Source organism: Oncorhynchus tshawytscha, linkage group LG29 (genome assembly GCF_018296145.1).
Source record: "Oncorhynchus tshawytscha isolate Ot180627B linkage group LG29, Otsh_v2.0, whole genome shotgun sequence".
Classification (NCBI taxonomy): Eukaryota; Metazoa; Chordata; class Actinopteri; order Salmoniformes; family Salmonidae; genus Oncorhynchus; species Oncorhynchus tshawytscha.
Window position 1 is genome coordinate 13,971,523 of NC_056457.1, and position 11,782 is coordinate 13,983,304.

Here is an 11,782-nt window from a genome sequence, read left to right on the forward strand (position 1 = left end):
TGAAGCACCTTTGGCAGCGATTTAAAACCTCAGTCTTCTTGGGTATGACTCTACAAGCTTGGCACACTTGTATTTGGGGAGTTTCTACCATTCTTTTCTGCAGATCCTCTCAAGTTCTGTCAGGTTGGATGGGGAGCGTCGCTGCACAGCTGTTTCTATGTCCCTCCAGAGATGTTTGAATGGGTTCAAGTCAGGGGTCTGGCTCAAGGACATTCCGAGACTTGTCCCGAAGCCGCTACTGAGTTGTCTTGGCTGTGTGCTTAGGGTTGTTGTCCTGAGAGCTCTGGATCAGGTTTTCATCAAGGATCTCTCTGTACTTTTCTCTGTTCATCTTTCCCTCGATCCGGACTTGTCTCCCAGTCCCTGACACTAAAAAACATCCCCACAGCCTGATGCTGCCACTACCATGCTTCACCGTAAGGATGGTGCCAGGTTTCCTCCAGCCGTGACGCTTGGCATTCAGGCCAAGGAGTTCAATCTTGGTTTCATAAGACCAGAGAATCTTATTTCTCATGGTCTAGGAGTCCTTTAGGTGCCCTTTGGCAAACTCTAAGTGGGCTGTCATGTGCCTTTTACTGAGGAGTGGCTTCAGTCTGGCAACTCTACCATAAAGGCCTGATTGGAGGAGAGTTGCAGAGATGGTTGTTCTTCTGGAAGGTCCTCCCATCTCCACAGAGGAATTCTGAAGCTCTGTCAGAGTGACCATCGGGTTCTTGGTCACCTCCCTGACCAAGCCCCTCCTCCCCCTGATTGCTCAGTTTGGCCGGGTGGCAAGCTCTAAGAAGAGTCTTGGTGGTTCCACAATTCTTCCATTTAAGAATGATGGAGGCCACTGTGGAGCCAGGCCCAGCCAATCAAAATGAGTTTTACCCACAAAAGGGCTTTAGACAGAGATACTCCTCAGTTTCATCAGCTGTCTGGGTGTCTGGTCTCAGACGTTCCTGCAGGTGAAGAAGCCGGATGTGGATGTCCTGAGCTGGTGTGGTTACACACAGTCTGCTTGTGTGAGGTTGGATGTACTTCCAAATTCTCTAAAACGACATTGGAGGTGGCTTATGGTAGAGAACTGAACATTAAATTGCCTGGCACCAGCTCTAGTGGACAACCTTCAGTCAGCATGCCCATTGCACACGCCCTCTAAACTTGAGACATCTGTGGCATTGTGTTGTGTGACAAACCTGCACATTTTTCAGTGGCCTTTTATTGTCCCCAGTACAAGGTGCACATGTGTAATGATCATGCTGTTTAATCAGCTTCTTGATATGCCACAACTGTCAAGTGGATGGATTATCTTGGCAAAGGAGAAATGGTCACTAACAGGGATGTAAACAAATTTGTGCACAAAATGTGAGAGATTTAGGACATTTTCTGGGATCTTTATTTCAGCTCATGAAACATGTGACCAACACTTTACATGTTGCGTTTATATTTTTGTTCAGTATATATTTGTATAAACTACACCTAATATAGAATAGAATTGTATTATATTAATTGTATTATATTTCCTTTAAATCAAATTGCAATGCTGTATCCATTTACTATTTCAATTGAAATTCAAAAGTTGTATTGGAATTTATTTGGCATTCTCAAATCAATTATGGAATTGAGCCCAACCATGACACAGAGTTGTTGGACAACCCTTAAGTCTTCTAATAGCACCACCTTGTGGACCTAAGAATACCGAGCTCCTCATTGTGTTCTTATTTAGGAAAAAACTATTAGATTAAATTACTTAGGCCTAAAGCAATCTTCTTCCTGACACACCCAATTAATCAGATGGGTTATGTCTTGTTTACTTCAATATGTAGATAAATATTTTCATTTTGTCCTCTGGCTAAATTCAGATGATTAAATAATAGTTTTTTTGTTTTAATTATAACTCTTCCAATGCAGTTGCATTTTTGAATGACATGCAGTGGTCAGTACTAAGTAAATGTAGAAAGAATGGCAAGAAGAACGTACTTCAGAAGCAATTGTCTTTATAGTTGATTAAGTCAATACTTTTCAATGTAACTTTTATTATCTCAAGCTTTGAGCTGCTAACTTTATGGTGATATACTGTATCTGCATCTAAAAATGCACTGTGCAGTTTGTATTGTCAGCCATTTCAGCAATAAGCCAGAAAAAAAAGGTAATAGCCTTCATATAACTTGTTTGAGTGGGCAGAATTGAGGAGTCTCTAAATAACATCCTAGGCCAAACTAAATTTGTTGTACTTCACAAATGTAGAAGTTAATTTGAACAATGTACCACAGCAGAATCAAGGAAGCAGACTCAAGATAGAATACTGGCATGTTGTCAAAAACTGCATCTGTCATGGTGACATTGATATGTGTAGAATGAGCGATATAATAATCATCCTATTTTAGATCCACTGATAGCATCAATAGCGCCATTTCGAGGTTCAGCACCAACAGGCAGTGGACAGCGACCATCTTACTCAGACAATCTTTTTTCTTTGAAAATTCTCTGCCACTTTATGGTCCTGTCACGAGGACCCCTTTTGAAGAGCAAGTCATGCTTGAAATGATGCCACCTACTGTGGAAACGGAATTGACAGGCCAGGTACAATGTCCTGTGCTACCGCACAACCCTTTCGCCCATGAGATTTTCTCACCCTTAGTGGGGTGTAGATAAAACTCACACTGTGCTTTGTAGTGTGGCTGGATGGAGGGTTTCTACTGCATAAGTTAACGTAATAGTGTGTGTGTGTGATCGTGTTTTTCAGTCCTATATAAATGCATGTGTGATATGTATTCTCTTCCCCCAGGGTATTATGGTGCCACCCCGCTGTCTCTAGCTGTTCCATCTGGAATCTCAATGGGATGTACCTGGCTCCAAGGCCAGTCTGAAACCTCTACACTGTAGCAGCTGTCACACTAACCCCACTGTGCCCAATCATTCAGAACCAAGAGAACCATCTCCTCTGCCGTATTAAATACAACAGCTACACTCGCACAAATGCATGTATATAGGCCTACACTGAAAATGTAATGTCCTTGCACCTTAGCTTCATTTAAATGTTCAGAAAAGTGTTTAAGCTAAGCTCTGAACATGTATCACTGTTCCACTCACCTCATACCAGTCAGTACCAGTTTTTTTTTTTTTTTTTTTTTTGGGGGGTGTATTTCAGGAATATTCTACTTCGCACCTAAATTCTAAGTGGTGACACTTTTACAATTAAAGCCTTGAAAAGACTAATGAGATTGGAAACGCAGGATTTAAAATATATCGAACATCTGCCATTAGATATCATTTCACCAATAACCACCTCCAGAAAAACAGCTTACAGAAAGAAGCATGTTACAAGCTGTAAAATGCGAATGTAATCTCGGTTGCAGCATTTCCCAGGCACACGTATGTCTTGTGACAGCCCCATGCTTACTGACTGAAAAAATACAGCCTCCACACAGGTGGATGTCCACAGAGACAGGCAATCAGGAGCACATCAGTAAAGCACCACCAACTGGCCACCGCTGAATGTGCCCAGCATACATAAAACCAGCCACTGCCAGCAAGCTGCGCCAAGATGTAGCTCTCCCAAAGTTATTTAAAAAGGAGAAGAACGAGTGATTTACTAATAGACCTACGCATCATTCAGTAGATTATCCAAGAACAACTTAATAATTAGGACAGTATCTCATCAAGAGTGAAAATCCAATAAAAACTACCTTCAAAAATTAAATATTGTGTGGCACTAAGACCCTGACATTCAGCACTGGCAGCATAGTCGTGTGAAGACAGATCAATATCAGCATAGATACATGCAACAGACACCTTAAGGGTGTTGATCATTATATTTGGCAGATGTATCCAACGGGGAATCTATCATTTTACAGCATGTGTCAACCTCTCAACAAATTCATCCTTTACATTCTTCGAATATCTGCACACTTTTAAAAAAATATATCACCATATTTACATATCGTCATCATGATAGTCATATTACATTCTACACAAGTTATTGGGCCAGTGTGGACTGTTCGAATTGTAACTAGATTTAATTTCATGCAGCCAATCCGCACTATAGCTGAGAGAACAGCTGGGCAGCGCCGTCCACATTCGCAGACTCTTTCGGTGCTTCACGGACAACCTGACATAAAAAACAAACAAACAAAAAAAGACTTGAGAAGAGATAAAGGAAGACAATCAAAACAACCATCAGATGGAGGATACTCAGCACACAACTGCCAGTTAATCCATTGATTCTCAGTTTAACCTTACCGGAGTTGGCTTTCTGGGCACCGGAGCAGTGCATTTTGATACACTTCTGACATCCCGTTGGACCTCTGTAAATATTTTATTCAGGTTCTCCACCTTCTCATTCTTCACTTTATTGATCTGTGCACAAAGGGGGGGAAAAAACAGTTGTCAGCAACTGTGTCAAATACTACCCTTGCACAATACACATACAAGACGGTTAAGTTAACCTTCAGGGACAATGGTGAGATGACACAGACTTGTTGATGTCATTTTTTTCACAGATCATTTGCTGAGTGTCAGGGTTTAACAGGCAACTAGCCACAGGAGATATGACACCAGAGCATTCCATATCAAGTAAAGTATCACCAAGTAAAGTTTGCCAAGTGAAAAGTTGGCATTTTGAGACAGTGGCAGGCTGAATACTTACAAGGTAAGAACACTTTATGGCATTGTGGGTGAATACTTTCAATGCATTCAGTCAAAATCTAACCAGGCTATGACTCCAATGGGATTAATTACAGAAACACCATCAACAAATGCTTATACCTAATGTCAGGGAACCTGAAAAACAGCATTGTCGTAGCTAGTTGATCCCCCAACTAGAGTATTTTGTATTATTCTGTACGTAAATCTGAGACACTACATTTAGTATGATATGTTATGTTTCATATGTATTAATTTGTGGATGTTTATCATCCATGTTGTATGATATGTTAAGAATTGCAATTTGTACAATATGTTACAAATTAGTAAAATGTGTGATATGTTACAAATACCAATGTGTTGCAGCTAACTTTAGCTAGGTGGCTAACACTAACTAATACTAATACTAAGGTTAGGGGTTAAGGTTAAGAGTTAAGGGTAAAGGGTTAACTATAAGGGTTAAAGGAAAGGGTAAGCTAACAGGCCAAGTAGTTGCAAAGTTGCTAATTAGCAACAATTCTAAAAGTTGTATATATACCAACCACCCACCTTTCGTTTTTTGACTTACATTGCATTCAGAAAGTGTTCAGACCCCTTCTAATTTTCCACTTTGCAACCTTATTCTAAAATGGATTAAATAAAAAACACATAATACCCCATAATGACAAACAAAAACAGAAACCTTATTTACATAAGTATTCAGACCCCTTGCTATGAGACTCGAAATTGAGATCAGTTGCATTGTTTCCATTAATCATCCTTGAGATGTTTCTACAACTTGATTGGATTCCACCCGTGGTAAATTCAATTGATTAGACATGATTTGGAAAGGCACACGCACACCTGTCTATATAAAGGTTCCACAGTTGACAGTGCATGTCAGAGCAAAAACCAAGCCATGAGGTCGAAGGGATGGTCTGTAAAGCTACGAGACAAGATTGTGTCGAGGCACAGCTCTGGGGAAGGGTACCAAAAAATGCCTGCAGCATTGAAGGTCCCCAAGAACAAAGTGGCCTCCATCATTCTTAAACGGAACAAGTTTGGAACCACCAAGACTCTTCCTAGAGCTGGCCGCCTGGCCAAACGGGGGAGAAGGGCATTGGTCAGGGAGGTGACCAAGAACCCGATGGTCACTCTGACAGAGCTTTAGAGTTCCTCTGTGGAGATGGGAGAACCTTCCAGAAGGACAACCATCTATGCAGCACTCCAACAAAAAAGGTCTTTATGGTAGAGTGGCAAGACAGAAGCCAATTCTTTAGTAAAAAGACACGACAGCCTGCTTGGTGCTTGCCAAAAGGTACCTAAAGGACTCTCAGACCATGAGAAACAAGATTCTCTGGTCTTAAGAAACCAAGATTGAACTCATTGGCCTGAATGCCAAGCGTCACGTCTGGGGAAAACCTGGCACCATCCCTACAGTGAAGCATGGTAGTTGCAGAATCATATCAAACCTCTCCAATCCAAAATCAAATCTAAAATCGGCTTTCTATTTCGCAACAAAGCCTCCTTCACTCACGCCGCCAAACTTACCCTAGTAAAACTGACTATCCTACCGATCCTCGACTTCGGCAATGTCATCTACAAAATGGCTTCCAATACCCTACTCAGCAAACTGGATGCAGTTTATCACAGTGCCATCCGTTTTGTTACTAAAGCACCTTATACCACCCACCACTGCGACCTCTATGCTCTAGTCGGCTGGCCCTCGCTACATATTCGTCGCCAGACCCACTGGCTCCAGGTCATCTACAAGTCCATGCTAGGTAAAGCTCCGCCTTATCTCAGTTCACTGGTCACGATGGCAACACCCACCCATAGCACGCGCTCCAGCAGGTGTATCTCACTGATCATCCCTAAAGCCAACACCTCATTTGGCCGCCTTTCCTTCCAGTTCTCTGCTGCCTGTGACGAATTGCAAAAATCACTGAAGTTGGAGACTTTTATCTCCCTCACCAACTTTAAACATCTGCTATCTGAGCAGCTAACCGATCGCTGCAGCTGTACATAGTCCATCGGTATATAGCCCATCCAATTTACCTACCTCATCCCAATACTGTTTTTATTTATTTACTTTTCTGCTCTTTTGCACACCAGTATCTCTACCTGCACATGACCATCTGATCATTTATCACTCCATTGTTAATCTGCTAAATTGTAATTATTCACCTACCTCCTCATGCCTTTTGCACACAATGTATATAGACTTTTTTTTATGCAAAAAAAAAATACTGTGTTATTGACTTGTTTATTGTTTACTCCATGTGTAACTCTGTGTTGCTGTCTGTTCACACTTCTATGCTTTATCTTGGGCAGGTTGCAGTTGTAAATGAGAACTTGTTCTCAACTAGCCTACCTGGTTAAATAAAGGTGAAATTAAAAACAATAATAATAATAAAATGGTGAAATCTTGGTTGAGAATGAAATGAGTCAATAAATGAACAACGAAACAGCACTGCAAGTAAGTGAAAGAAATAGGTTTGGATTATGTTTTACTGGTAATGGGGAATGCGTAAATGCCAACAAAGTCACTTTTTGGTCAGTGTGTGTGTTTCAACTATTTAACTGTACTAGAATGCTTAAAAGGCAGCAAAAAACGTGTAATATCGGTTATCGGTATCTGTTTTTTTGGCAAGGAAAATACTCAATATCGTATCAGACAAAAATGTAATATCGGTGCGTCCCTAGTTTTTAAATGTCCCTTTGGTAGGATAGTCGTGATCGGAGCTCATCCATTTGTGATCCAATGATTGCACGTTGGCTAATAGGACTGATGGTAGAGGGAGATTACTCACTCGCTGTCGGATCCTTACAAGGCACCCCGATATTGCCGTCTCTTCTTCATGCAAATGATGGTGATTTGGGCCTTGCCGGGTGCCTGAAGTAAATCCCTCACGTCCGACTCATTAAAGAAAAAATCTTTGTCCAGTACGAGGTGAGTAATCACTGTCCTGATATCCAGAAGCTCTTTTCTGTCATAAGAGACAGTAGCAAAAACTTTATGTACAAAATAAGTTACAAATAACGCAGGGAAAAAAACATAACACGATAGCACAATTGGTTAGGAGCACATAGAACGGCAGGCATCTCTTCCGGCGCCATCATATCCGATTCCATGTGCTTTGTGGCTGTTCAGACTCCAGGAAAATGAACAGTCGAATCAGATATGGAAATAAATAGAATTTGAGTCACTTCAAAGAGCCAATGTGAACACAGCTCTAGAGACAGGATTCTATATGAGCAAGGCATCTATTTTTCTAAGGCACACATCTTTTGCTAATTTGCATAGTTAATCGTTTAATTCCACCATTCACTTTCAGTATTTTAATCAATTTCTTCATTTCCTGAACTATTGTGTTGGCATTTATACACTGTGTCACATTTCTTATGTCTTAATATGCCTGTTTTTAAAAATGCAGTTCTTACTTTCGCCACAAGATGACAATCTGCCAATTTATGGGGGTCTGTCCTGAAGTTGTTGACTGTTTTCCCGCTTGCCAGTTAGCTAGTAGTTCTCAGCTGTCAGCAGCCAAAAGCTTCTTACTGGCGATAAAAACGCCATATTTTTTAGATTCATTACTGAATTATTTAATGTAACAAATCAAACATTAAACCTCGTAAACAACATTTTGGTCCTCAATTGTACCTTGATGAATTAAGGTCAATAATTAGTAAATAACTCCCTCACCTGGTTGTCTAGGTCTTAATTGAACAAATAAGACGCAGACACTAGGCCCTCCATAAAATGAGTGACAGCCCTGTCATAAACAATTCATGGTAACCTCGTAAACAATTCATTTAGACCCGATGTTGTGCAATGCGTGCCGTTGTCCAGGTATTAAAAAGGGACCAGTGGCTATTTGAGAGTCCGCAATTAATTGAAATTTTAGGGTAATATATCCGATAATAAGCACCAAACTTTGTTGACATAGTGGTGCAGGTTTCTCGTAACAACTTCTTAGGATTTTACATTTTGTCGCCGTCGTCATCTTCAAAGTTGTTTCCGCTGGTCGCAAAAAGCTAAATTTGCATGAAAAGAGCTGATATGAATGTGAAAGACTTTCAAAATAAGTTAGGTATATGCTCAGTGCTCCGTTGACATTTCACAGACATAACTTGTTTTGTGAGATCTAGGAAAAACAACTTAAAAATGAAAAAAATAAAATATGAAAAGCACACAAATACTACATGTCATGTCTCAAAATCGATATCCATCTTACCTCTATTGTTTTATGTCCTGCGGATTCGAGAAGAACGATAAAAAGTTCAAATGCAAAGTGAGCCTGTAAGCGTTAGGTCGCCAGTAACCTTAAAGATGCACTATGCAGAAATCGCTCTGCCATTTCCTGGTTGCTAAAATTCTAAATAGTTCGCCTAATTTCTGTTCGTGACAAAACAAGAGTCATTGTACCATCTAAACCACTGAAATATATTTTCCATAACCAAAAATATTGTATTTTCACCTGTTTGAAACGCTTACAACACTGAAAGTAAAAAACACAAAAACTACATTTAAGCATGGGAAGCATAGAAATGGTAACATACAACAGATATACCGCATTACACTTGACTTCAATTAGAAATACATGTGAGTTATAGATCTGTCAATGTGAACGTGGTCTGGTCAGACAAAAATATCAATATTGCAGCTCTAATTCTTGCACAGAATCCAGCCTCGTTGACATGATGCAACTTTCCTGCTGGCCACTTTTTATCCTCTGGCCTCCATTGATTTAGTCACCCATTTTACACCGGTAAAACTCCAATAACTAACGGATTATGATAGAGACATGAGGTTTGGACCATTGGTTTTCTTCGTTGGTTTACTCATTGTTCAAAAGATGCGTTTTTGATTGGACACCCTACTGTGTGAAGCCTATTAGCTAAATAGTTGGCTAACTAAGATGGTAGTTAGCTAGCATTTTCCACTTACGTGTTTGAGAGTTGAAGTGACAGGTTTTGCCTTGTTCTTTTGTTTTGTCTGTTTGTTGGTCACTCGGAAAACATTCTGCTGCTTTTTGCCTTTTTGTTTATTCTTCGCCATGATAACCTATGTGAACAAATGTATGCTGTTAGCAAGGTAGCTAAGTAGAGGTGGCTAAGCTTGCTCAGACCGACCCGTTGTGATCATACCGTTTATGTTGACACAATATACAAGAAAATACAGTAATATCACGTGCGTTCAATATGGAAATCCACATAACTAGATAAACTCGAAGAATAATAACAAAATATACAAACCTCAAGAAGGGGACGACTATCGGCAAATGTAAAACGTGTTGAAGCAATGGAGCTTGACGCAATTTAGATGCGACTAAAATCTGAACCAATCAGTGCTCCCGAGGACAACAGATTGAAACGCCCCCATGATGCGCTCGATTTCAACGCTATCCGAGCTGAATCAGCGCTGGGTTAAAGGAGTACAAAATCAAATGTATTCAAATATAACTTTATTTGTCACATGTCTGAATACAACAGGTGTAACCTTACCGTGAAATGCTTACTTACAAGCCCTTAACCAACAATGCAGTTCAAGAAAGATATAAGAAAATATTCACCAAATAAACTAAAGTAAAATAATAAAACCTAACACAATAAAATAACAACGAGGCTATATACAGGGGGAACAGGACTCCCCCTGCCAGAATCACCCCTCCCACCCCCTTTGCGTGAACGCGCACACACTCAATTCTTCATGGCTGCGACTTGCTTGCTAGTTGAGAATTCTGCTCTTCACTCCGTTGTCAGTTTAGCCTACATTTCACTGATCTTAGTAGCAGAAAACATGTTTTATTTGTGTCCGTCCCAAGTCATAGACTGTTCTCTCTGCTACTGCACGGCAAGCGGTACAGGAGTCTAGGACCAAAGGGCTCCTTAACAGCTACCCCTAAGCCATAAAACTGCTGAACAATTAATAAAATGGCCACCCGGACTATTTACATTGACACCCATAAAACTGCTGAACAGGAGGCACTAGTAATGTCTGCAGGCAAGGAAGCTTGGCCCCAGTGATGTACTCTGATCGGTGTTTATGCAGAAATGTTATGCTCCATTTGTTTTGCCTCATGCTGTTATTCTACAGCCTTTATGCAATACATGTATTTTATCTGAGGACATTATCAAATCATTATTTTACCGTTCGCATTCCCTTTGATGCAGATGAGGTTGCAGTTTTCGGCTAACAAGACAGACAGTTTACTGGCAGCAGCTACAAAAATAGTTGCTTTCTCGTTATGACCGCCAGATGGCAGCAACGTATTGCCTCTGATACACTTTCATAAGAGTCGGTGAGCGTACTCTGAGAATACCAAACATTAGCAACACCTTTAACCTGTCTCCTCCCCTTCATCTACACAGAATGAATGGATTTAACAAGTGACATCGATAAGGGATCATAGCTTTCACCTGCATTCACCTGGTATGTAATGGAAAGAGCAGGTGGCCTTAATGTTTTGTATTCTCAGTGGCGGAGTTAACCCACCGGGCACAGAAGTCAATTCAAAGTTTATTCCACATTGGTCAACGAAATGACGTGGAAACAACATTGATTCAACCTATGTGTGCCCAGTGTGAAGCCTTTCACTTTTATTAAGGGGTTTTAAGCAACGCCATTATGGGGGTGGGTTTTTGCATTATCAGCATATTAGAAAATATGTTAGTCTGTTTATAATATTAAAGAAAAACTAGGAGACAGACAGACAGACAGACAGACAGACAGACAGACAGACAGACAGATACTTAACTGTTCTCAGTCTAGGCAAAATGTCATAACCTAGGCCTAAACGGTATCAATAGTCTAATACAATGAATTATATACTACCGTAGCCCTGGGGCTAGGTGTAAATTAAACACATCTACCTAAGACAATAATACACAATGATTCCATCTGCTCAATGCAATAAATAATTCGTCCTAAAGTCTGTGAATACCACATATCCTAAACGCTCAATATTGTTTTATATTTATTATTTTTACAATTTTAGTCATGTTCATTATTAAAAGGGAAGGGAAGAAAGGGACTCTTGAGTTCCCCCCTCTCCCCCTGAGTGTATGTACTCAAAATGCAATTGTAGCGTTCGAGTTTAGGAAGTGGAAGGGCGCAACATCAAAGAGTTATTGCACATGGTACTACTCGGGAATATCCATACAGTTTGTGTCG

The 11,782-nt window shown here is 40.4% G+C and overlaps 1 protein-coding gene across 1 annotated transcript; it reads right to left on the minus strand.

Moving 5' to 3' along the window:
• Positions 1-1,962: 1,962 nt before the first annotated feature.
• On the minus strand, positions 1,963-10,016 carry rbis (ribosomal biogenesis factor). The gene is made up of 4 exons (XM_024392890.2): positions 9,865-10,016; positions 9,557-9,673; positions 4,225-4,341; positions 1,963-4,093 (listed from the first exon to the last, which is right to left on the minus strand). The coding sequence occupies exons 2-4, from the start codon at positions 9,665-9,667 to the stop codon at positions 4,025-4,027; spliced, it is 297 nt and encodes a 98-aa protein (XP_024248658.1). The 5' UTR covers positions 9,668-9,673; positions 9,865-10,016; the 3' UTR covers positions 1,963-4,024.
• Positions 10,017-11,782: the final 1,766 nt, after the last annotated feature.